This window comes from Astatotilapia calliptera, chromosome 17 (assembly GCF_964374335.1).
Source record: "Astatotilapia calliptera chromosome 17, fAstCal68.1, whole genome shotgun sequence".
Taxonomy (NCBI): Eukaryota; Metazoa; Chordata; class Actinopteri; order Cichliformes; family Cichlidae; genus Astatotilapia; species Astatotilapia calliptera.
Window position 1 is genome coordinate 452,777 of NC_137438.1, and position 27,830 is coordinate 480,606.

Genomic DNA, 27,830 nt, shown 5'->3' on the forward strand with positions numbered 1-27,830 from the left:
TGAATCGCATCATTGGCTGGACTGTGGGATAAGGCGGCATCGTTCTGATCCCATACAGGAGCAGCCAGTCACTGACTCACACTGTGGAACAGGATTGTTAAAGTTTTAATTTTAATTTCAATTCAGGTTAGATTTTTTTTTTTTCTGTGCGCAGAGACCTGAGTCACTAATGTAAAGGGGAAAGTTTGAAGGTGGTTTAATAGGTGAAGTTAAGCATTATCAAAAGAAATAAGTCGATTTTCTATTTAGAAAAGTGGAGACGATTGACTCCTATATGAAAAGTGAGGGTTTGTGTGGTGTGCGTGAAGGTTAAACACACATTTGTGTTTTTCTGACAACCAAGAAGAAAATAGGTGAAATTAAGCAAAGACAGAGACCATCTGTTAAAAGATAAATAGTTTATGTGAGTCTCTCACATAGTATTTACCTTTACTCTATACACATTGTTTTGAACGTGATATACAATATGTCATCTTATTTTTTTTTTTTTTACAATTTGACATAATGATTTTTCTTTTCAGCATGCACTTGCCAACAAAAGGCTCCACAAATACAGAATTACAAAAACTAGAATTATGCTCACAGTAAAACATACGAAACATGAACTTGGATCAAAAGCCTGACAGTTGGAGGACACGATGTAGAAGCACAGCATCAGACTACCAGGACTTTACAGGAAAGAGCAAAGTACTCCACAGTAAGACACAAAAATACATGTTCTGGTTTCAAAAAAATAAACACCTTTTTTTTCAAGTTATAACATCATCCTAGAAATACACGAAGAACGGTACCCCTTTGTCAATTCAAAGAGTGAAGCAGCGTGTGTACTACATGAGGAGGATGGTGGGTTCAGGGCGACACTGGAACAGCTAGCCTACAACTGTGCCGGTTGTGCCACTTTCAGATCTCGCCTGGCAGCTTCTCCAGCTGCTTTTTCACTCGTTTTCCTTCACCTTCCTGTTTTAACAGGCTCCTGAAATCACAGTGTGGATCGGTGCTTTTGTTTTTCGGGTGCTTATTGCGAATCCAATCTGATTGTGTGGGTATGTGGGATTGCTACGGTGCAGATGTAGCCATTCTAGAAGTCCCGCTGTATAACTTGGCAAACTTCTGCTACACGTTTGCTTCACCCCCACAAGGGGAAAGATCTGGAAGAATCAAGTTATTTTTGTTAGCCACCAGGAGTCATGAGGAATAGTCTGGTCAGAACAATTTGGTTTGTATAGAGATGAACGTCTGCAGCACTAACGCAGGGTAGAGAGGGGACTTCTACAACGGCACTGCATCACAGGGGAGCTCTGTCTCATTTCTGTTTGTGCTAAATGTACAAGAGTGACAGCATCGAGTCCACTCGCTGGTCTTCTCTGACCGGGCCTTTCAAGCTATAGACCTTACCCTGGATTGTTAGGACACGCACACACGCACGCACACACACAGTTACACACAGCAGCAATTAACCTACTGAAATTACAGAGAGAAACAAAAGCAGAGATGATCGTAATGTCACATTTGTTCAACGTTGCCTCTCTACACTGTATATACTCGGTGTGGAATTTCATATATGAACACACTCCTTGTTTTGAACACAAAGTGCCTCGACTGATGCGTCTCAATACATTTATTGCAAGGAGGGATATCACAGCAAGAAATATGATCGACTCAGAGTGTCAACGGCGCAACGTAGCAGCGAGCCGCCTCGTACCTGACTCGCTATATCAAAAGACAGATGTGTGGACAGAGCCACATGGCCCAGATGTGCTGTGTTGTTTTGTATTTACAGGAGCAGAATCTACACACTAGATAGTCTCTTTTAAGGACGAGCCCAGTTTGCTTTCCTCTCCTTTTCAAAATAAGAATTTTTTGTGAGTTGTCCAGTCTGCTCACCGACAGCCTGTCAGTCAGTGGCTCTCGGGTGCGTCCTCATCCTTATTGTCCTGTAGGCGTGGCCTTATGGCTCCAAATGAGGTCTTCCCACTGCAATAGGTCCTCATACTGATGACAATTTATCCCACTGTTATTCAAATAGGAAATGAATTGTCTAAATAAAATATAAACACATGTCTGGATGAAAGAAATGCATCAGATCTCACCATGCACACGCTGTCTGTTTAAAAATATATGCACAAAAATCAAAACAGTACAAAATTTTATTTCTAAAGGCTCGTCTGTGTGCTGGGGTCGTTCATGTAAGGCGTGAATCAATAACTAGGTGCAAAGACAAAGACAAGCTCCTCTTTCTGATAGTTTGACTTTTTGCCGAGCTACGTGGAAGATGCATCTAGTTGTGAGCCAGTTGCTTAGCAACCTCCTGCTACTTCTATAGACACACTGTAGTGATGGGCGAGGCACACTGCTGCATGGTTACGTCTGCTTCCCCACACCTGTTGGTACGCAGAGGCAGTTTATGCCTGTCATTGTCAAAAAGACTGATTAGCTTCAATTTCAACTGTGTAGTCTGGGGACGTACATCTATTTATTTTTTGTGGACATTGTCTCATGAATAAAATGCTACCTGTCTATGCCCCCCCCCCCCCCCCCCCACACACACACACACTGAAAAATAGCCAAGAAAAGGGTGAGATGGCACCGCACCCTCATTCCTTTACCTTTCCACTATGGCGGTGCCTTTCTTCAAGCCATTAAGATAGAACGCTGCTCTCTGCTTGTGTAAAACCAGTAAAGACAACCTCTTTGCAGTTATCTGTGAGTAAACAACCAGAAACACAACAGATTTGGTGGCACTACGTCAGAGGAAAAAGAAAATTAGACACAGAGGAGGAGAAAGTTATTCAGAAATAGCAGCAAATGAGCAGAAAGCAACGCCCAGCTGGGCTTCTGTGTTTTCAGTCTCCTCGTGGATTGTTGCTGAAGCCAATGGCAAAATGAGACATGGTACGAGTCGGGTACGCCCTCCCTCGCCTAAATCCCAACATAACAACATTTTCTAGAAACAACTCCAAGTCTGTTCTACAGATCCTCGAGCTCTCCTCCCCTCCTCTGTGCACGCTGCTTGAAGACGATGGTTACAGGATGATCCATGCAAAAACATGAGCAGGCCCAACAGCGGGTGAAAAGCGACTTGCCCCTCCTCTCCAACTCCAACCCAATTATAACACAGTTTACCATCAACAAAGTCACAGTTTGTGTGAGGTTAAAACAAAGTGACATCTCTCTTTCTTTTTCTGGAAGCACATCTATTTCAAGGTATCTAAATATAACAACATCTAATATCCCTGATTATTAAATGTCCTTTATTACACGTTATGGCTGCTACCTCTGAAGCCACCAGTAACAGTTTTTTTATTGCAAGACTCACATTATGATAATATCGAGCTAAAAGGTACATCAGGAGATGAATGTGAGCTAAGCAGATGTACCTCGAAGGAAAAGCGCAGAACTTGCTCAGGTTACTCGAGACATTTACACAATTCTTGGCTACGATGGTGGAGTACTTCTCCACTAGTCACAAGAACTAAACAGAGTTCGGATTTGATGCCAGAGGGATGTGGTTTGTTAGTGGAACGGATATGGGTTGGTTGGGGTCAAAGTGGTCCAGAGGTGGACATCTCACAGGATGGAAGGGATAGGGGAGCGAGAGCGGCGTAGCGGGCAGGGCGATCCATAGGGCGAGGTCACAGGAGACAGCCTCAGAGTGTTACCAGCCATGCCAGTCATGCCCGCTATGTTGTTTAAGCTCCGGGATTTCTCATAGCCTTCAGATGAGGGGGGCGACAAAGGTGGTGGTGGTGGTGGTGGAGGTGGTTGTGCAGGAACAGGACATGAACACACACAGGCAGGCAGGCAGGCAGGCAGGCAGGCAACGATCCAAATCCGAGCCAGCCGAGTGAACCGAGACAAGACAGGAGACAGGAGTGAGACATAGCAACAGTAGCATACTGTATGGTGAGTGCATGTACAGCACATTTCATGACACTGGCCATAAAGCATATTGAAATTCTTAGGCCTGGAGCTGCTTGAGAGGAAGAAACAACCTGACTGGCTCAAAAGTGCTTCTTAAGATTGCTTTAAGTGCAAACTATCTATATTGTTGCTGAAGTAACTGAAATATGAAATCCATTACATCTACAACAAATACAAACAACACTGGATACACCGATAGCTGTTCACATCTTTAGTTCCTGCAGTAAATCGATGCATAATTAAATTAAATTCTCTTTATTTAAATCTTTGCCTACTCTGAAACAAAATAAGTTTGTGTGGCGACATTTTAAACCCGAGCTGTTCTTTATGCTGCATTCATGCTATGCTAGCAGGGAGTTACTGGTAGCCTTGTCGTCACAGCAGATGTTGAAAAAAAGGCTACTTTTATTGTTGAACAATGCACTACTATATCAATTTATTGCCCAATAATATTATATTTTCAGATGGCAAGAGAATCTCTATGCCACATCAAATCGTCTAAATGTTTTAAAATTGAGCGATGAAAAAGTGGAAGACTTTAAAGCCCCACCATGCACAGTATTCATGTTTTTCTCTTTAGGGTCCAAAAATGTAACAATGCCAGCAGTTTAGCATGTCAGAGTTGAATCTCACTTGTGTTTGCTGTTTGGCCAGCTGTGCTATTTATTTAAAACTTTTAAGATGAAATATTGAATTTCAACAGTACGAAATGCTGTCATTTAAAAAGATCAATATTCCTTTAAGTAGATTCTTAAGAAAACATTCTGCTTTAATGAACTTGTTCCTGCTTTGACCCACATCTGCAGATCTTGATACAGAAAAGAAAGCTCTGTGATTTGTTCTGCAGCATCTTGGACCACAGGTTTGCTAACTCGTGGATGGTCAGTGAACAAGTGAATTAGTCATGGTAAAGGTTATCTGTTTCTACTGGCGTGTGGCTGCTCCTCTCTATCAGCGGCAGCGACATGTCCATAATTTCATCAGAGATGCCCCTCATAGCTGCACGACGTCACAGATGGCAGCTTTGGTGAAATTAAGTTGAAGAAAGAAGCTGCACAGCTATCTTTGGTTAGGGAGTCTGAGGTCAGTGATCAGGCCAGTGTTGGACGCACAACAGGAACATTCGTTGGATTTGTAGTCAGTCCTCTGATGCTGGGAATCTACTTCATTTCTCTTTCACTTTACTGACAATCTTTCCTCTGAAAAAGTGGTGCTTAGTTACTTAATGAAAAGTTGATATGGGACGGAAGAGTCAGCTTTTGATTTTGTTTATATTGTAGACAGTGTTTCTGTTTCTTGGTGCTTGTAATGAAAACTTAAACTAATAATAGAGCAGTCGTGCTACCCTGTAGTTAGCTAGGTAATTAGTAAGTAGCATATCTATTATATGTGTTGCCATTTGAAGCTGTATGTATCTTGAAGTTCTTTGAACTTTGCAAGCCAGCGGAGCTCCTTCGTAATTGTATTTCTGTAACTTGCACAGCAAGCTCCACCCCTGAGAAATACCTCTGTGAACTCTGTCAGAGTTTTAGCTAAATGAGAGATATTATAATTCTTTAACTTTAGGGCTGAAGAAAAAAAAAAAAGTCGTTCATGTTGTGGCACCAGTGACAGCATCATTAGTATTTTCTCCCATTAGAAATGGATAAAATTTCCAAGGAACGGTTAAAGTTAACAAGTGCACATATAAACCACCAATTCATATATTGAGCCACAATATGTAGCTTAAAATGAACAACATGCATGTGTCTTAGATTATGTATCAAATGTTACTGTGTGTGTATGAATCCAGACACATACTGATGATGATGATAATCGACACACCGTAATTCAATCATCTTAACAACAACAGCTCAAACTTCTGAAAATGCTGCATGTGATGCACATCAGTAAATCTGCATTGGGTTCAAAATAACCAAACAAGCCACAGCAGCCAGCGCAGTGATGGAGCATGCCAATCGGCTGATGAGGAACAGCAAATGGAAATGTTGCCTCATTACCACTCTGCATACACCACCATTTGATTCACTGAGAGCATGGGTGCAAATTAAACTGGGGCTCTTTCAGAATGAGCCAAGCGAGCAGAACAAAAGAGAGCCTGGGTCTGAGCCAACAGGTAGCAGGAACAAGAAAGGAACCCATGTTTTATGCATTACCGTCAGTGTGGCGGCAACTGCAACCATGATGGATAAAAGGGACAGCTGCTCACCTGACTTCACTGAAAATCATGATGCGCTGTCGCTGAAGATGTGGACAGGTTAACCTGTTAGACTACTCCAGTAATCACCTCAAAGCCATCAGCAGTTGTTTTTTTTTGTTGTTGTTGTTTCTTTTGCTTAATGCAATGAAAAATAAGGCTCTGTTAGCAAGCCTAATGAATGATTTGCATTCATTAGAATTCTTGTATAATGGGTGCTTTAGCAAAATAATCAGTGGAACAGAAGCACTGATTTGCCTGCCATCCAATGAGTGCTAGGTGGCTTTACAGCAATAACATTAGGAGCCGGATATTCAGCTAGGCTCCTGGAGATGCAGCTACCTTCCCATACAAGGCAGTTAGCCAAGGCTTAACACTTCCACTTTACTTTGCAGATTAACACAAGATTCATGTCTCTGCAGGTAAATAGAAGAAGCAATCTGAATGACATATGTTTCACATAGCATCCAAATGACATTTTGGTATGTTCTCTATTTAGCAGAGATAATCTGCATCTATCAAAAAAACTGCAGTCTGAACTAATCTCTGCTCTGCGAGCTGCTTGATTTATGTGCTTTGTTTCCTGTAGTGATGTGTCGGTCGCGAATGAAATGGCTCTTAGAGCCAGATCTTTGACGTGAACGACGCGAGCCGGCTCCTTATCGTGAGCCGTGGGTTTTTTTTTTTCTTTCTCTCACTCTCTCTCTCTCGCACTTTTTTCGCTTCACTCCGCACGCGAGCCTTGTGCTTTGCTGGGCAGAGGAGGGAGGGGCGATAGTTAAACTCGCAGTAGCACAGGAACAGAGCGGGAGGGAGAGAGAGAGAAAGAGAGCCAGGGACAACAACCTCCCATCAGAAAGGTATTGTATCCACAACTATTTTCAGCTGTGGATGATAAAGGATTCAGAAAGTTTATTCATGCAGGTCCATATGACAGAGAATATGCATCTTCTTTTTGTTTTCATATTTTAATTTATATTTAATTGTGTTGTGGTTTGCAGTGTTTTGTGTTGTTTCACTTGAAATTTGTTTAAAAGGAAAAAGCTGAAAATTTAAATAGTTAAAAGTTGAACTGTGACTAGTTGGTTTTTGTATTATATGATTTATTTATTACATTTTATGTGGAGTGAATAAATAAAAGTATATTTACGGTGGCCCCTACAGACAAAGCACATAAAAACTCAAAACACGTACAAAACACAACAGAGGTGCTCCAGGATGCTAGGGGGCAGTGTTGAGCTTTTGTTACCTAGTGGCTACACAAGCCAGCAAGTACCAACGACCGGATTTGGTGTGTGGTAGTAACAGGTAAATGAACATTTTTTAAATTATTTGAATATATATGAGTGCCTGTGTATAAATACACAAACACATTGCGTTCAATTGTGTAATTTAAGTGATCTAGTAGCTCTGTTTTGGAAGTTCAGTTAACGCTAGAAATGTGTTTTGGAGTTTGTACGTGCTTTGTCTCTAGGGGCCACCGCATATGTTTATATGTAAACATGTATAAATAAAACCACTCTTTTTTTTACATTAGTAATTCCTTTTGTGCATAATTTCATATTATTGTTAATAATAAATTAATTAAAGCAACAAAACAACCTGAAGAGCCGGTTCAGGGGGCGAAAGAGCCGGCTCTTTTTAATGAGCCGAGCCGAAAGAGCCGGTTCTCTAAAAAGAGCCGGAAATCCCATCACTAGTTTCCTGACCTTTTCTGCCTTTGATATCATACAGAACAGCAACAACACTTTTAGGAAATTCAGCAGGTGCAAACTTAACAATAACCTTTAGGCTGGGTCAAAGTGTTAGCAAGCCCTTTCTGAGTCTGACCTTTTCACAATGTACTGGCACAAGGTGAAATGTGCTATGCAATTCAGGAGGGCAAGTCTGACAGCAAATAAAGATGAATTTTATTCCTGTAGTTTTATGAAAAACATTATTTCAGTCATGCAATCAGAGCTATTTCCAACTCATAATATTTGGGAAAGTGACTTCTTCATTTTTCTGCAAACTCAAATTTAAAGAACTGCTTTATTGGAACTGATGGTTTGCTAAATAATGTAAAAACCAAAGGTACAAGGGAAAAAGTTTAAGAAACTGATAAATAGTGTATTTATCAATTCTAACAGGAGCTGATAATGTAAGCTTCTCTTCCTAGCTAGCTTCAGTCTTTAGAAATAAATATTAGCTTTATGGCCAAGAGTTACAAACAGAAACTAAAACCTCGTCTCTTTCCTGCAGATCCTCTGATGATGATGTTTGGTAGGGCTCAGCCAGTACAGGATTTGTAAGAACGGTAGCCAGAGCTATAAGACTGATATCCATTGGTGATTTATACCCTACCCTATAAATATGTTTATGAGTTGACTAAAGACACTGGGTCAGAAATGTATTCAACTGTTTCCAGGCAACCAGAAAACAGGAATAAATTGTGAAGAAAGCAACAGTTCTGAGTCAGCTGCCGGGATGCGTTTGCCCCTTAGAAAGGCCAAAAATGTTATGCAGTGTGTCTGTGGAGAGTCGCGACAGCACGTCAACAGGTTACGTTACCTGAGCTGACTAGGGCTGAACATAAAGCCTCCTCCCTTCCTGGGATGTTGGTGTGCCACTCACTAAGGACATGGATCAGCTGATGAGCATTTGGACAAGTATCTGTGATTTTAATAGTACCTTCTAAAATGATAGGCGGTTTATTCAGACCGGTGGTTCCAGGAAACTGAACTTTACTAATGATGACTGATGATTCAAGCAACTAATCAGTAGCAGTGCACAACAGCAAGCGTGGATTTGACAATGATTTCCCAATAAACAACAGATCTGCATGCTTTTTAGAATACTTTATAAAATCACATCACAATGTTCTAATTCGATGTTGAATTAAATGACATTAAAAAAGTTAAATTTTACATATCAGTTAAACTACCTGTCTTTCGTATCCCTCCGTCTGCAGGGCAGGTGTAATCACTGGCAGCAAGCAGGAAACAGGTCCCCCCACTCCGGCGGTCCTGTTCTCGGGTGCTGGACCTACGCATGGGAACCCTCTCCTCAGGAGACATGGTGAGGTCGCTGCCCCCACTGCAGTCTACAGACAGAACTGAGAGAAAAATCCATTTGCACATCCATATTTGCTTTTGTTCATTCATGCAATTTACACCAAGCTGATGATTTTGTGGTACTTTTCCCTCATAGACATGACAACAGAAGAAGTTACCAAGCAATGAAACTACAATCCTCACGTCTGCCTTCAACAGAAAGAAACTACGATCTGAATCCATGGAATAACGACACTCTGTGGATTTCAAAGATTTCAAGAAATCTGTTTTTACTTTAACCTTGTGAAAAGATACAGGTGAGACTGATGTTTCCATTCTTACCCAAAAAGGAAAACCCTGCCAAACAGCATAATTCATAGAGCCAAAACCTGATGTCGTTTTTGCCTTGTCTATATAAAAGAGCTATGACTGTGTATTTGAGTGACATTTTCCATCCATTATTAGGAAGGAGATCAGGCTAATACATTCTTCTTAACGTGTAACTACATGCTCTGGCAGTCATAGAGCTCCTCTTTGGGGACTAAAGACACGTACTGACAGTTTCACAATTGGCCATGTCAATTTTTATGATTAAATATGTAATAAAATTGAAGGGCTGGTACATTTACGTGGTTCTAATAGTTTGTGGATGACAGTGGAGGTCCTTGGTATAGCAGTGTTTCCCTTTGCAGGAGAATCATATCAATTTTTGGGGGGGATGGTGAAGATGAAAAAGTATCAAGATTAAATAACACCAGTGTGGAGCATTAGCAATTACCATAGCTACACAGATTTATACATCTGTGCCCTCAAACGTATTAGATTTTAAATCAAACAGTGAAGACGTGATTGGTGCAGACTTTAACTGAACGGGTGCAAAAACTGTATTATCTGTTCAGGAATTAGAGTCAATTGTTTGACATAGTCTTAATTTCAGATGCACCTTCATGGCTCCAATGAATTAACTCGCATATATGTTACCTGGACAGGTGAATTCTCTATATTTGATCCAAAGAGACATCAGTGCAAGGAGCCCCTCCCCCAAAAAAGCAAAACCAAAAACTGAAGGCACAACTTATAAACGAGTGGCAATTAAATAAAGACCTAGCAGAGCATCTCAGTGGCGGAAATATACATGTAATGAGATCCATGGGCTCCAGACTTGAAAGGACTGTTTTGAATCCTTTCATTTAAAATTATGTTAGTTTGTCCAATTACTTTGAGCCTCTGACAATGGGAACTATGGCTGTGATTCATAAACAGTAAATGCAAACATTATTGTAAAACTCTTTGAATTAAAAGCTACAATTCTGTACTTTGATTACACTGTGATTGTTTGATTTAAAAAACTGCAAAAATATGTAATTGTTCAGAACAAGTTGTATGATTTGGAAAAGAAATATGTGTGCCATTACCAACAACAGTTAAAACAACAACATATTCTGATGTCATAGGGTTGGGGGTTGTATGAACTATCAGACTCAGTACAAAGCTGGTATCTATATGTCCTATCTAAAGGACACATGAGAGGAAAGTATCTTTGCAGCCTTAAATTCTAAATGACCTTTGAGAAAATCCGAGAGGTGACTACGGCAGAATGATTCTGTTTGTGCATCCAGTCAATGAATCATGAAATATTCTGCGGTTATTAAATGTAAGTTTCAGGGACTTAATAAACAGATAGTAGGGAGCACCAACCCTGAGGAATGTCTGTATTAGAATTGAAAGAAAGCGAGTATACAGAGGTCAACATTAATTTCCATCAATATCAGATGTGTCAGAGTCAATTACTGATATGGTACTGGAGGGAAAAACAGCCACCTATGGTCTGAGCACCAAATGAGCAATCCTTACAGGAAGAAACACTTGGAAACAAGGAGTCTGAATGCTTATCTCCCACTCTCTGTACCTTTGGCATTGGTGCTGTAAAAACAGCTCAGTCATCTGTAGGGAAACTGCTTTGGAGCTTATGGGTCACATGGGGAAATCAGTAGAATCTGTCAGATGGCCACGGCTTTCTAACTGAAAGGAAGTCCCTCATGAATTCTCTTCATTGTCACTACATAAACAACCCCCTTCAGTGTAATCTGAATTAACTGTTAAACAAAGCGTCTTAGTTCTGTTTTCCATATGACCTTTGTCTAAACATATGGTCTTACCTGAACGGTTGCGTTCTAGTACCCTGCTCCCTTTGACGTGGCACAGGTCACCTTGAGTACTGTTGCAGGTGGTGTTGAGATCAGCTTTGCAGTAGGTGGGGGACCCTCCCTGCACTGCTTGAGGGATATGTTTCTTCCTCTTTTTGGGTAACTTCTGCTTGGCCATAGCCAGAGAATAGTACATCCCAAAGTTATTGACGATAACGGGCACAGGCATGGCTATCGTCAGCACACCAGCTAAAGCACATAATGCGCCCACGACCATACCTGACCAGGTCTCTGGATACATATCACCATATCCCAGTGTTGTCATGGTTACCACGGCCCACCAGAAGCCGATGGGGATGTTCTTGAACTTAGTGTGGAGGGTAGCCGTGGGATCATTGGGCTTGGCGCCGATTCTTTCGGCATAGTATATCATTGTGGCAAAAATTAACACTCCCAATGCCAGGAAGATGATGAGCAGCAGGAATTCATTGGTGCTAGCCCGTAACGTGTGGCCCAGTACTCTAAGTCCCACAAAGTGTCGTGTTAACTTGAAGATACGCAGAATACGAACAAAACGAACCACCCTGAGGAAACCCAACACATCCTTGGCAGCCTTTGAAGAAAGGCCGCTCAGCCCAACCTCCAAGTAGAAAGGCAAGATAGCCACGAAGTCGATGATGTTAAGAAGACTCTTAAAAAACTCCAACTTGACTGGGCAGAAGGTCACACGCACCAGGAACTCAATGGTGAACCAGAAGACACAAACACCTTCCACATACGTAAGAGCAGGATCCGTTTCGATCTCATACTGTGGACCTGAGTCGGTCACGTTGCTGTCTCGCGCCACATCAGTCTTGTTGATGATTTTGTTGAAAGCCTCATGAGTCTCCAAACAGAAGGTGGTAATGGAAACCAGGATGAAGAACAAAGACACGAAGGCAATAAACTAAGAGAAAGAAGACAAAATAGAGAAAAACACATTATCGCCATTACATTTCATTTCAACCATGGCTTCCTATACTATTTAGGATAGATTTGACACCAAAATCCTTCATTAAGTGTTCTCATGAGAAAGGGACAAACTACAACAGGTTTATTACATTTGCATCATTTTGAAGAGCGGAGACTCAATCTGGGAATGCAGATCCAGTCTAGTAAAGCAAGAAAGGCCCAGTAGACTTCAAACCCAGTGTAGAAAGGTGACGGGGAATCTCTTCATTTGGTTTTGCATATTGAGTTACACACCCGCTCTCAAAAACATACTTCATTCTGACCTCATAGTTTAGCTGCTGTTACTATATTAGTCTAGAGCCAATAGCTCAAAGCTTACAGGGCAAATTAAAAAGGCTATTCTGCTGTAGGATGTTCAAACCCTGATCTCTAATACATCTGGGCATGTCTATTAGCAACACGTTATAAAAAATGATCATCTTAATTATAGATCGACTGACTTTGGCCTTATTTCTGTCACTTATGTTAGTGCTAAGCAATCGTCTTTGGAGTAAGATGTGACGTATGGCAACTGGGAAAATGCCATACCTTATCAAACCCTGTAAGATGCAGTATTATTTGAAAGGTCAATAGTAAATTGCTATGCTATAATAGGTTAACTGGCACCCAGTTGCAGACTTGTTCTTAACTCATTCACTGGTAGCGTACCTTACTGGACATCCTTGAGCAGATAGAAATTTGTTGCACAGTGGTAAAGTCTAAATCTATAGATCTACGATAAAAATATCATTGACATCAGTTTGGCATTAGCAATCTATTCATTTTCCCAGAGGGAGTCTGCATGTTATTAAAGTAACATCCCAAGCTATTTTACTTCATGTTTTTGACATATTTTGCAAATCCTTAATGGAAACAGCTTCCTGAGCTCAAATCCAGACATTGAGCTGCTGTGGAAGAAGACATGCTCAACCCTCTCTAAGAGCTAGATGGAGCAGATTTACAGCCTGGTATGCTGCTTCTCCACCATCCTCCCACAGTCCCTCCACTGGTGTGCTCTACCTACTGTGCTCTAAAGAAGTCGTTTCACACTCTGCCTTGTTTTGGATTGCATGACTCACACGCTCTCATAAATATCATTGCCACTATTTGGGTTACTGTGATCCTGAACTGTGTGTGTGCATTCACTCAAGTGCCTCTCTTTATGTATCTTTACTACCCTGTAAGTGTTTTTGTTCATACACTTTCAATGGCACAAAGTTAAAGCCTCAGCACAGTGTGTGGGGATAAGTCGGTATCACTAAACACCATGTACTGTGGATTACTCAGTTTATATGTATTTTGAGATTGTTGATTATATAGTATATGTAGATAGATATGCAGAAAGTGCTGTAAAAAGTTTGACAGAGGCAATATAACAAGGCTGTTCAGTTCCCACCTCTGACATTGGGCTATGAGTTTATTTTTCCTCTACTACAGACTGATCCAAGCTGTAGGCGAAGGTAAACAAGACGCCATTGCTGCAGTGGGATGTCACTTCTGAACTAACACAATAAATCTCTGCAGTACAGTGCACTGCATGTGAAGGATTTTACTCTGATTTTGCTAAGAAATTAAGCAAATCATCGGACTCAATCTGGATGCAATCAAATTCTGATACCTGCTGCAAAAATAAACATCATTCAGAAGAATAATGCTCCCTCTCGAGGGCCGTGGCTGAGTCTGTCCAAACTGTTTGAAGGATTCCAAAATGCAAGATCTAAACAACTGAGACGGGTTTTCACGTCATGCACGGTTTGAATACAAAATATAAGCGTAGTTTTTGAGAGCTGAATGAGTAAAAAGTTTGTTTTTGTGGTTTAGAGCAGCGGTCTCCAACCCCCGGGCTACGGACCAGTACTGGGCCGTGCGAGAGTTGAGGCTCAGGTGTGAAATTCATGGGTTTTAGGTTTTTATCGGTTTTTAGCGTTATTTTTTTAATCATTTTTATCATTAACTCTGTTTCCCTGGGTCTTTTCCTGTGTGTTATGAATACATTTTTTGGTACCGGTACTGGTTTTATTTTGTTATATTTATCTGCGACACCTGAAAGGCCGGTCTATGAAAATATTGTTAGACATAAACCGGTCTGTGGCGCAAAAAAGGTTGGGGACCGCTGGTTTACAGGGTTTACAAGTGTGCTTATCAGCCACAACCACAACAGGCAACATGACAAATACTGATCACGTTATTAGAATGCAATGTATTGCTAGAAATCTAAGACTACTGCTGTACGTGTAGATATTATTTTTACATTTAACCCTACCAAAGACAGGCACCAACCCATGGTAGCAGCCTGTGCCTGCAAGACACTGCACCCCGCCAAGGTGTTGACCCAGCTTTGAAACTGCAGATTTGAATCTGATGGAGCATATGTGGCATGCACTGTAACATGCTAACCAGCAGGACCAAACAATCCTTTGCCAGCACCACAGGATGCCACCATAGCTCCAGTTTGCATGCCCCGATAGGTCAGAGCTCCTGTGGAAGCTCTTTTAAATTTTCACAGTGTTTGTTTGTTTTGTTTGTTTTGTAGTCGCTTCTTTGTGTACATTAAACAGAAAAATGGAAAAATTCACTACTTCAAAATTCATTCTTTTTTCCTGTGTTTCTTTTATGATGTCTTTATTTCACCTTCCCTGCTGTCTCCATCTCTGTCTTATCATGACATTGGCTGAAACGAGCAGCCTGAGCTGTTTCCTGTAGCTGTGTGGATGCTGCGCCAACTAATGACTAGTTCTGTCTCATGCTGGGATGTAATTCTGATGTGTTCACGTCTGTAGAGAAAGGATGTAGCATACAGCAGCCTTTAAAAGCTGGATCACGTCACAGTACAGCAGCTGGACCTGAACTCACACTCACATGCTGGTGTAGCACTGATGCCCCTGTTTACACACAGCCTCACAAGGTTATTTATGGTAGGTGTTAAAAATGCAAAAGTGCTAACTTATCATGTGATTGCAGCACATGCACTCTGCATGATGAAGAAGTCCTGTGCTTCTATGAGTCGCTGTTTAAAGCCAGCACAGGGAGCATCACACACACACACACACACACACACACACACACACACACACACTGTTCAGTCGATTTCTGAACAATGCAGATCTAATTTAGCCAGAGGACGAGCTCCCTTTGTGTGGCATGCTTCTTCAGAGAGTTTTTCAGACACAGTGATAACGGCTGCTGAGGAGCTACGACCTGTGACCTTCATGTACGGCTGCCACGTCACGTGCACATGGGGTAGAGACTGTAGATTTGACAGTAGAAAAAGTATGTCCACCAATACTGCTGACAAAAACTATTTGCTTATTTGTCACTATAACAAGGCAGCCCTTAGCAGCTGGATTTACAGTGAGAAACGGGACAATTTTAGTGGAACAAACTTATATTTATTTGTCATACAGCTCTCCTTAAAAACAATTCACTCTTGAGCTTCTTCACAGCACAATCAACCCTCTCTAATGAGAGCTGGCAGCCTTAAATACCTTCAGCTGTCACAGACTAAACCATTATTCCACTCACAGGTGAATTCTTAAATCCCAACCTTCCACCACAGTATACAATATACCAATTTGAATAAATAAATAAATACATACATTTCACATTTAATAAATATTATAGACTTTAATCCTACACCAAACCCAATATTATAAAACCCCAAAAACCCAAGCACAAAGGATTCCCCACACTCCCTTAACCCATGGTCTCTCCCGGAACCTTTAAATGGTGTCTGGACCCCGGGGAAACATTTGCCCAAACACCTTGGAGAGAACACAGGTTTCCTTACTGGTAAAAGCTTATGTTCTCTCAATCACCATTCCTTTCTCCTCACAGACACCACCACATTCCTAGATGAAGAGCAGCTGTGCAGGATCTGAAACAAGGCTAGCAACTGATTTTGAAATTCCCAGTAAATATTCAATTAAACTTCTTGTGTGCAAATGTTTAACTGTGCAAATCCATGCTGAAAGTGCGATGCTAAATGAAGTGCTTGATAAGGTGCCTTTAATAAAGTGCAAGGTGTTCTCTAAAGTGCTATACAGATTATAATATAAATAATAGTAAGGCAGTCCTCTTCCTTACAGTCACACGTCGATGTTTCAGTTCATTAAACACATTATAAAATTAGACAAAGTAAAAAAAGAACCCAAGTAAATACAACATGCAGTTTTTCAAAGCTGTTCCCTTAATAAAGTAGTTTGAATAACTTTTCACTTAAGCTGGATTTTGATTTTCCTCGGGTTATCTTTGTCTAATTATATTTTTTGTCTAATTCTTGTGCTGATCAATTAAAAAACATTAAGTATGAAACATTCTTCATTATGTGTGAAGAGAGAATGGGGGGACAGTGGCTCCTTTTCTGCCATCATGTTGGATAAGTGTGAGAAAATGGATCGATAGATTTAGATTTTATTTTACCAGTTTACCAGTCCAGTTAATCAGGAGGGCTCTACTACAGAACACTGTATGAAAAACAAATTAGAAATATGGCCTTTTTTTAATCTCCTGCATTGAAAAATTCCCCTCAAAAAGGAAACATCCATCAGTTCTACTAAAGGACCAGAGCTGTTGTATCAGTGAACTCTAACATGGTCTCTATGATTGAATGCACTCTTGGTCTAAACACGATGAATCTCAAAGGTGCCTCTGAAGCTGATTTGGTGTTTTTAACACACTAACAAAAAAAACAAAACATCATCACTGTGTTGTTTGCTCTGTTTGTCCAGTGGATTTATTCTGCAGACTGAATTGAGCATCTTGGTCTCCAAGGGCAACTAGCACAGCAATAACCTTTGGCATTGCTTTAAGCATGACTGAAATCTCAAGCATATCTTTCTCTCCCCTTACAATATATATGCAGCCGTTTGTTCTTACTGAATATCAACAAGTGGCTTGGAAAAAGATGAGACCTTCATGTTGCTCAGGCGCTGATTTTGTGTTATTTTATTGTGTCTGAGCTGAATGCTTTCATATCACTGCTGCATCACGTTAGGCTTGGTTCCCTATCTGCCACTCAGAGGAAGAACTGTCTCCTTCAGGAAAGACTTTATTTTATTATTTTATGATGTAGTGTTAACTACATAAACGGTAGTAACCAGACCGAAAAGCAGCGCACATTTCGGTGCTTTATTTCGGTGCTTTTTTTTCCTGAGCTGTGATACACTTCTAGCCAATCATTTTACGTTTCCGATGATAGTAGGTGGGCCCAGGTACGTATGTTCTGTTAGAGCAGAGCTACAGATTAAAAATGCCCAAGGCTCACAGCAAAAGATGCAAACTCAGCAGCAACAAGTGCTTTAAGCTGATACTGTGATACTGTCAAAGGAGGTAACACCTCAAATCCGATGAAACACCTGGCGACGCATAGCGTTTTTTTAAAGCCGAGAAATGCACCGTATTTGATAGCTTGCTGCGAGACCTCACACCGAGCACATCTACTGCAGGTGGGTTGCCTGTTATGCAACATCCCCCAAAAACCCGAAGAATAGAGTCCTGGCCCCTAGCCCTGCCAGTGTAGCAGAAATGATGAGGATGATGATGCAGCAGCAGCCGTTCTTCTCTGCGTGAGTAGCTTAATGTTGTTCGTGTGTAATTTACGTTGAGCAGGCTAACCACGTTATTACATTAATGCATGTAAGGTGAACTGGCAAACATCATCATAGCTACATGCTGCTGTCTTCTTGTTTGATGGCAGATACTCCCTTCACCCTGGCCAAAAAGGCTAAAATGACCAAAGAAAAAGTGGGAAACAGCTGAACATGAGAGGTCTTTGGACAAAGTTTGTGTTTTTTCCATTGTTTAAGCACTGCTTCCAGCCAAGAGTATATACCATATATGCCCCATAGCTGCAGAAAAGGCTAACATTGTTATCTTTTTACAAAAAACAGCTGAACATGAGAGGTTTTTGGACCAATTTTGTGTTCTCCATTCTTTAAGCACCGGTTTGAGCACCATTTAAGCACCGGCACCGTTTCAAAAGTACCGATTTGGCACCGGTATCGGATGAAACCTAAACGATACCCATCCCTAGTGTTAACTCTGATTATTCAGAAAAACCATAAGCAGCATCATGAAACCAGGATTTCATAATGACTGAGAAATGAAAAGCAGGAGATGTCAAGTCATCCATGTAGTACCTCTGTTAGACGCACTGTACAAACAGAGTGATTCATTAGGAGTTTCTGTCAGCAGCCCCATCACCTCCCCAAACCCTGATGGGGTCTGATAGTTGTCAGACTTGAACCGTGGAAGCCATCCACATAATCACACAATTTTTCACCTGACATTTCTGCCTCGTGTCTCTTCTCGCTGTCCACAGCCAGGAGAAGAGACACGAGGAAAATGCCAGATCAAACTGCTGCAAACACACCAGCTTCCAGTGCATCACAACTGCCTTTGGCCTAGTAGCACAACAGATGTCACATTCAACACCAGTGTGTGTGGACTCCACAGCTTTCTGCAGTCAGGGTTGATACATGAAAGAAAGCCTTGTCCTGATTTAAACATGAAGTCAAGGCTTCGTCTACTCTGCACATCACATCTGCTGTGTTCTCGCTCGAGTACATGGTTTTAAAAAACAGAAACACTTTGGACTGTGTTTGATTCACCACCTCCATCTATGCATACTGGGTCAGGTGCTTCCATTTGTAATAGTGATCAGACAGCAGTTGGATTTATTATAGCGGAAATGTAGTAAATACCACAGAGACAAAACTACATCCTCTACAGTGCAAGAGCTCAACGTGTGTCAGAGGTTGCAGTACTGCTGAACTGTCATGGAGAGATCCATGATTATTAGCTGCCAGTCTGGAAAGACATTTACAGTCCGTTGTGACGATAAATGTCTTAAACCCCACGATTTGAGATATTCTCTGTAAATCCCGGTAGCTTTGGGTCTCAGTCATAGAGCTAAAAACAGAACGACTCTAATGGACAATACATTTGTTTGTATACTGGCACAGCAACACGTAGGATGGACAAATCTTGGCAGTCTCCCAGTGAAAAATCCCCCACATTCACATGCACAGACACAACCAGCTCACCGCGCTGCTCAGGCTCTGTTTCAGAAACTGCCCTGCTGGCTTGGCCAATCAGCACGCTTGCTGTCCTCACGTCCACCATCTGTTTGACACTATGAGTGGAAGCTCTGTGTTCGGTCCCTGGACCCGAGACCACCATCCACCACTGTGATGGTGAAGGCCCCTGTAAAGCTGTTATGACATGATGAAGCTAAGGGGACCCTGGAGGTGCTAACACAGTCTGAGAGGAAGTCAGACACATGCACACACGCGTGTGCACACTGACATGATGAAACCTGTGGGGTTTGAGCCTGTATGTGAGCTGTCTTGTGTTTCTCTTCTGATTGTCTGGTTATAATTTCAGTTTCAGGGCTTTTCCATGTCTCAGCTTAAACTGCACGTCCACATAGTCGCAGCCCTAACTCCCAGTATGCAAAGATAGCATGTACTGGGAGGGTGCATTCACCTCGAGACACCTGATCCCTCTGGCTCTGCTGCTACTCCACTAGCTCTTTAGTCCAATCCAACATTACATGAGGTTTATGACATTGTAACACAAAATGGGCAGTTACCAAGTCAATGAACTTTATCCCAGTGGTGAACAGCTGTGCTGGTGTAGTTCTTCTTCCCACCAGCAAGAGTCACTACAGTTCTTTCATGCCAAGATTTGTTTGTTATTAGCTGTAGAGTTAGTAATGCAGCATACTTTGAGAAAAGACTGACTCAGCATGTTGTTCTGATAAACATCTACATCCATCCTCTTCGTTGTTTTACAGAAAGCATCGCTTATGAGTATTTAAGTTGAACAAGAGTTAATGCAACTATATTTGCTATTATTTATGCACTCTTATGGTTAAAGGTGTACTGTATTCAGATTTACTTTCTTTCCAATGTTAGCTAGTTCAGTCAACTGATTTGCATTATCGTGTGAATATATAGACTGAATATTGCTTATTTCTTCTGTTTGTAGTTTCACTCTGTTGATAATTGAAGGCAGCGTCAATAAAAGGGACGATACACCTGTCAGTGTTCGGGGAGTTTATCTATCTGCATAACTGTATGGAGTGTAGCAGTGAGGGCAGAATAACAGCTACCACTGGGAGTGAGCACCACAGTCCTCTGGTGACCAACTGTAATGAAGAAAAAGGGATAAATATGCAGTTCGTCTAATGGCCACTTGGCTTCAGGTGAGTCAGTCGCCTGCTGCATAAATGGTTTCAGACTTCAGACCAGCTGTAGGGTTGGTCTTTTTTAAAATTCATGATTCATCCATTTCACACCAGCAGCTGTAACTAATGTCTGCCAGGCTCCGCCCCCACCAACTGGAGTAACTGAACTGGACCTATCAGCATTTGGAGAACGTTTGAATGAATGCTACGACTATCATATGGCTGTCTGTGTGATGCAGACTGTGCAAGAAGTCTGTTCTTCAGTTTGGGTGAAAGTCACACGGAAACACGGATCTATGTGCTGCACCTGCTTGCACTGACCTGCTGCAGTCATTAGATTCATTTAGAGTCAGATTTCAAAAGCTCTGATGAACTCAATTTATACTTCATTTATAATACTCATAACAACACAGCATCCAGAAGTAGATGCTGAGCACACTGAAGGTTTCGCAGCTGAAAGAGCCAGACATTTCTCAAAGAGAGCCAAAAACACGACTCCCAAATAAATACTAGAACTGCTCCGTGTGTTCGGTGAGCTGGTGATGGTTAAATGTTTTGTTATTTCTGAAGTGAGCAAAACAACAACAACAACAACATTTTCATTTCAGTGTTGAAAAAAATGTAAAAATAAAAGCATTTTTCCATTAAACACAAATTTAATTGATCAAAGTTCAAACAGATCCTCTCAGTGTAAATATGTGGCTACCTTGCATTACTCTAGCTGGATCAGGCAGAGATCAGCGTGCAGACATCCAAAGCTTTCTGCTCCTTCAGTCGCTGAGCTTAGCTCCAGCTGGAAGCAGAGACCCCCGGGCAGAGACATCCCTCCGTCTGTCACTCAGTAGTGTTGTGTCTCTTCAAAGCAACTCCCCCTCCTTGCTTTCACATCACTACAACCCACTTTTCTGACAACACACCAGGGAGCGACACTGATCACCTACATAATGACGAGAGCGTCTAGCGCTGTATCTAACCCTGTCTTCTTCCTCTCTTTGCGCTGCCTAGTAACCAATGAAGTGAGTCTCGTAAACATAAATCAAACCGATTCCACAGCTGCTTGTTTTCTGACTTTTGGAAGTCTGTAATCCGAGCAGATTAGGGATTTTTGCAGCTAGCGAGAGAGACGGACAAAACAGATGGACCACATATTCCAGATGAACCGTTAGCTGTCTCCATATCTAGAAAACCTCCATGTATCTATGCCACAAATCACTTTTAAGTGTCTTTTATGGACAGAGAATTAAATTATAAAGAGTTGTTCACATTTGACATTTTAACTGTCATTGTTTTTTTTGTTTTTTTTATTCATTTGTTTATTTAACAAAAACATATTTGGATAAAAGTTTGGTTAGCTTGATCAGCGAGACACATTGATGCTCTGCATGTGTGGACAGGTCTACACTGATGCCTGCAAAGAGGTGCAAACAAGTGAACAATTAACACTAGGATTTTATTCGTAGGACTAGCAGACCGCTAGCAGCTACTGTCAGTAGCCTTACTGAAACTTAAACTAGTGAGCTATAAACACTTTTCATAAAGTTTGGAAGAAGCTTGTAAACGTGTTTGCAATGAGCTTCCAGTTACATGATCCCATTAGAGTCAGATTTGCGTCACTTCTTGTGTCCACACACATTTAAAAAAACAAAAAACAGAAATTCTGTTTCATCCCAAATGTATTTGGGTCAAATCTTGATAATAAACGTAAACATGATTATCATTGATTGTATTGTTACAGTACTCACTGTCGAATTTGTAATAATATACACAACACATATGCAGGTAACTAATGTTTTAGTGTTGACATCAGACAATCAGACGAGGAAAAACAACCCTTGCAAATCACAAACAGGCTCTATTTCAGCTTTTTCTGCTTTCATGTGAAAATTCCCATATGGAAAAGATATTTATAAATCGTATAAAGTTTGTATCTGTCTTGTGTGAAACTTGTATGAAAAGCATATAAGAGTGAAAACAGATATAAGATCCCTTGAAAAATTATATAATGAAACTTGTATGTTTTGGATACTTACTGGAACGATGTATGAAAGTAATGAGAAAGTGGCCACTTTCATGAGTAATCACATATAAGTTTTTACTATTTCTTTTCCATATGGGTTGATTTGAATTGAAACATCAAGTTTGATGGCAGCCCTTTCTTTAAGGACAGGCTCAGTCTACATGAAGATATTCTTCACTTGTTTGACCTTTCAAGTGTGAATAAGAGGCCAAGTGACTGACACAATCCTCCAATGATGCTGTTTTCAAACGCTGAACATGCTGCTGTCCACTCTGTGTAGTCAGTCTGCTGAATACTAACACTGAAAGCTAAGTGAACTGAGTAGACAAGGAGAGAGTATAGAAAACTGGCACCAATATAGAAGATTTTGAAATCTTGAAGTAGTTTAAAGCTAAAGTTCTGTAAAGCTCACTCGCCCTGTGGGGATCGAGAACCTTTGGATGACTGCATCCGGAGAGTCCAGCCCGTTAGCTGTATACACAGTTCGTGTATGTTCTTAGGCTTGCTGTTTGCTAGCTGGGCCACCCTGTAGGAGCACTGTGCATGCTGTCGCATTCAGCTCCCAATCTAAAATCAAACAGCAGCTAAATCAACTTTAATCAGTGTAGTTAACTGAATGGACCATTTAAAGATCATCGTACCACATACATAATTAAACCGCCAAGTAACTGATTTCCATCTCAGCCTTTATTTAATAAAAGAAAGCCCTGTGTCTATAAAATAAGCAGGGGAAAAATAGAGCAAGGGGCTGCGAGGACAGTGATGAGTCCTGGGGAATATCAGAGATGGCAAAAATAGAGTCTATTAATCTTACATTACAGTAAAGTCCTCCCCAAACGCATGTTTTTGTCAGACACAGGACTGCACTTTTCTTCATCCATGTCAGCTGCCACCATGGAAACAGCACCGTTCCTTTTTTCCTTTTTGTGATCGCTCACGATGGTGAATCGCAAATGAGGAGAGAGAAAGGGAAGAAGAATGGGAGGCGGAGGAGGCAGCAGAGGGGTAAATGAATGCTCGTGTTCTTTAGCAGGGAGAGGGTTTCCCCTCACTGTCACTTCCTGCCTCGGTCTCCCTGAACTAAAAACATGTTTTTGTTGTTGTTAGCACAGACTAATGACAATGCAACATTAGCTGCTGTCTCTCAGCCTAAGAGACTGGTTTCAGCGCTTACTGAGAACCAACAGATGATGCAGGACAGATGTTAGCAAGCAACATCCAACCCCACACTGCAAACCGAAAACCACAGAATGTTCTCTCTGGCATTAGCTCCCTCATTATACTGCTCGCTGTGACATGACAGCCAGCTCACAGAGGGAACCCTTCTAAATCCACAGATTTTGGCAACCAGCCACTTGTTGGGGCTAAAAATAGCCTATCAACATTTTTTCCAGGCATGCTAATTTGAATAATTCGTTGTCACTTTAAGTGGATGAAGTCAGCGTTGGAGGAAATGTTGGGGAGCTGAGGTAGAGACAAATGAATCCTTGCCAGCCCCTGCTGTTGACTCAAAGGGTCAAGACAAATGTAGAGAGATTCAGCTTTAATGAGCACAAGGCCTAATTTATGCTCATATGATTTCTTTGGTATTGTGCAATACATCCATTCACTTCCGCTCATCCTTTTCAGGGTCGCGGGGGGCGCTGGAGCCTATCTCAGCTGTCATAGGGCGAGAGGCGGGGTACACCGTGGACAGGTTGCCAGTTTGTCGCAGGGCCAACACACAGGGACAGACAACCATTCATACCTAGTGACAATTTGGATTAAACAATTAACCTATCCCCACAAGCTGCATGTCTTTGGACGGTGGGAGGAAGCCGGAGTACCGGAGGGAACCCACGCAAACACGGGGAGAACATGCAAACTCCACACAGAAAGACCTGATGTTGGAATTGAACTCAGGAACTTCTTGCTGTGCGGCAACAGTGCTAACCACCGTGCCACCGTGCTGCCAATTGTGCAATAAAAAGTACGATGTGACAAAGCTAGGTTCATGGAGCATTTAAGCTAGATTATGTTGATAGGATTCAGCCTGTGTTTGCCATTAAACCACATCTAGTTCAAACCAGGCAGCATCTCGAGAGAACTGCTGATCAACAGGGTCACAACAGTGGCTGTATTTTAGGAAAATCACAGCCTGTTAGAGCCTTTACATGGACATTTTTATTTTAATACAAACAGAATAGCTTGCTACTTCCAGTCACCTGCCTGCATTTTGTAGGGCTTGCCCTGTTTCCAAGCCTTTTCATTGCACTGTGTGACAAACCATCTGATGTGAAAAGTTAAAATAACAAAAGCTGAAGTAATAGTTCCATTTAAGGAATCAGAACAGCTAAAACCAAAGAAACTGGCCGGTGTTACATACAGAAAGGTTTTTTTTGCATATTTTTGTATACGTGGATCACCACAGTGGATCACAAATAATCAAGATATAACTGAAGTGCAGACTTAATTCAACTTATTGAGCATAACACTATATTAATCTGTTTATTTAGATACAAAGTATTTATATAACTAACTGGAAAAACTAATATAATTTTATACATAAGGACTGTTTGAAGTCTTGGATCCGTCACAGTCAAAATCAATGGCTGAAGTCTAGAACCAAAAGAAATCACCAAATAATGCGTACCTTCATTTACTGCAACAGCTTTTACTTGTTGCATGTTTGTGAGTCTCTGCCTAGAGATGGACCGATCCGATATTACGTATCGGTATCGGTCCGATACTGACCTAAATTACTGGATCAGATATCGGAGAGAAATAAAAAATGTAATCTGATCCATTCAATATCACAAAACCTGCAACGTAGTGTAACCCAGCTCATAACCTTAGCGCGCCAGAGGAGTATGCGTCTCGTGATAGAGTGGTTGTGGCATGCAAGACCTGTCGGCGGTCTGGTTGAGCATTTGGAGCCTCACTACGTGCTTCCAAACCGGCATTTCATCTCCGAGACAGTTATCCCAGAGAAGTAAAGCAAGTGTGTAAGTTCATCTCCGAATGTTTGTAAAGCATTCCCAGCGACTGCCTCTCTCCCTCCCTCTCCTGTTGCTACTTCAATCATGAAACTGATCAATGATCAGCTGATTGGCTTTTCTCTCTTGTTTATTTATCGCCCACTTTGCACCAGAAAGAGGAAACCAGGCGCTAAACAACAGCAGCACGTTTAAGCTTGATCAGCTGTTGGTAGAATTTATTTAATGTTACTTTCTACACCGGCTGGTAACTGTGCAGGGGCGGGTCTAGCAAAGTTTTGCCAGGGGGGCCGATAGGGCATTAACAGGGAAAGGGGGGCACAAAGAAATACTTTTCTTTCTTATTGTCATTTAAATTGTCTAGCTTTTAATAAATAATTATCTGAATCTTTCACCCAAGGTTTTAATCTGATGTAAAATATATAGAAGTCCATTACTGTATATGAACTATTTTTTTTTTTTTTTTTTAATAAATAGGACAGGGGGAATGAATGAGAGAAAGAGGGGGAGAGAGAGAAAGAAAACCAAACGGGAGGAGAGACGGTGAGAAGGGGGGGGAAGAGAGAGAAAAAAAAAAAAAAACTCCTGGGTCACCTGTATGGAGAAAAAAAAAAACAAACAAAAAAAACAAACAGAGGAGACAGCAAACAACAAAGAGCAACATAATAATAGAGAAAACAAAGCACCATCACAATAAACTAGCTAGTCATAGATATCAATATTTACTAAATAATAAACGATATTGTGCAGCACGCAAGATAGACAGCGCACAGTGTGCTTTGAGGCAGCAGCCAAGAAAGCTTTAGTCCGCGTCTGTGAATACCCATGTGTGCATACCTGTGTGGATCAGCATGCTTGCATTCCAAAGGTTTCTCCATGTAATGATCTGCTAGGGAGTGTGGGGGGGCCACAGCCCCGTCCTCCAGGGTGTGAAGTGGGTATGGAGGAGATCAAAACTCTAGACATCCAGAGGCCCCCAGAATACAAGAGACCATGGAAGACCAACAGAGGGGCAGCCGCGCCACTGTTCCAGTAAGAGCTGAGGAGAGTCCCAGATGAGGGCTCGCCCAGCAGCCGCGGAGCAGAAGTCAGGGGGAGTTGCAGTGACGCGCCCGTGAGCTCCGCCGGCCCCCAGCTGTGCCTGAGTGACCGAGCCCCAGGCCGAGAGGCCGGGGGCACCCCACCTCCATATATGAACTATTAAGTCAAATTTATACCCTAGTAAGCTATAGTACTTTTTCCTTTGGGAAGGTACCATCTGTGCAGTCTGCAATTCTGTTGAAGAAGATTTTGAATCTATTTAATATTGTAGAAAAACAATTGATTTCTGTGCATTTTTATTTTTTTATTTATTTTTTTACACATGCATTAAATTAAAGTTAATTACGTCAATTAAGCATCACGAGGCGGAGAGTGGGGGTGGTTCCCTTTTTTTTTTTTTTTGCTGGGAGTTTGTAACCCTATTCAGGGCTCTAGACTAACTTTTTGCCATGGGCGTACCAGTACGCCTAACTTTAAAAAGTTGTGTTTACGTCTTTGTGTGGAGTCCGTGTACCTGCTCTCATTTGCTGTTTGGTTGTTGTTGAAATGGTTTTGTGAGCTTTAATCTGAGAATCTGGCGTTTCTGGCAAAACACAGTTATGTTTAAAAGTCGATTCAGGATTTAATGAATTGATATCGCTTTATTCAAGCTACTCACCTCCCACTTCCACCTGCACTTTCAACTGGACCACGGCCAATCAGAGAGGTCCCGCCCCTGACTATCTCTGATTGGTTTAGTCCACGATAGGGGCACAATGTGTGTCTGTTGTTGACCACAGGGAAGGTTGCAGATTTTTTATTTTTTTTGTTACCTGAACAGTTGGTCGCACAGGTGCAACCAAATATTTTTTTTAGTCGCGCCACTGAAAAATTTGGTCGCATTTGCGACCAAATTGGTCGCACTCTAGAGCCCTGCTATTAGTTAGGTTGTTTAACCCTTTACAGCCGATCGGAGCGGGCACGCTCTGTTTTGCGTAACTATTTTTAAATCCCAGTAGCACTGCAACCACGTAAGCTAGCGCAAAAAAATGTTTTGCATATGAAACCGGAGGAGTTGTACTTACATCTTATGCCATCAGCTTGTCCTCGGTCACGGTTTCCTTCCACATAAAGCTTTGCAAAAACTGCATAAAAAGCGCTTGCAGGAACAAAAACATAATATTCCAGAAACACGCTGTGCCGGTCCGATCAGCTGTTCATAACACTTCCTACGTTGGAATAGACGTCAGCGCGAACTTTTGCATTTCCGCCATTACCTGCCCAAAACCGGAAGTGACGTCATTTTCGCAGAAATGTAGTCTTTTTTACTATCAGGCCCTCAG

The 27,830-nt window shown here is 41.6% G+C and overlaps 1 protein-coding gene across 2 annotated transcripts in view; it reads right to left on the reverse strand.

Annotated features, from left to right (window-relative positions):
- Nucleotides 1-383: 383 nt before the first annotated feature.
- Nucleotides 384-27,830, reverse strand: part of kcnc2 (potassium voltage-gated channel, Shaw-related subfamily, member 2) — a 123,716-nt gene continuing 96,269 nt past the window's right edge. The window contains exons 2-5 of one of the 2 annotated variants that reach the window (XM_026148176.2): nucleotides 11,310-12,243; nucleotides 9,042-9,212; nucleotides 2,607-2,701; nucleotides 384-2,011 (exon numbers count right to left, since the gene is read on the reverse strand). In XM_026148176.2, coding sequence (XP_026003961.1) covers nucleotides 2,640-2,701; nucleotides 9,042-9,212; nucleotides 11,310-12,243 — 1,167 coding nt within the window. In that variant the 3' untranslated portion in view covers nucleotides 384-2,011; nucleotides 2,607-2,639. Of the gene's footprint in view, nucleotides 2,012-2,606; nucleotides 3,714-9,041; nucleotides 9,213-11,309; nucleotides 12,244-27,830 lie in introns of both variants that reach the window. The other variant, XM_026148175.2, reaches the window with a different exon arrangement.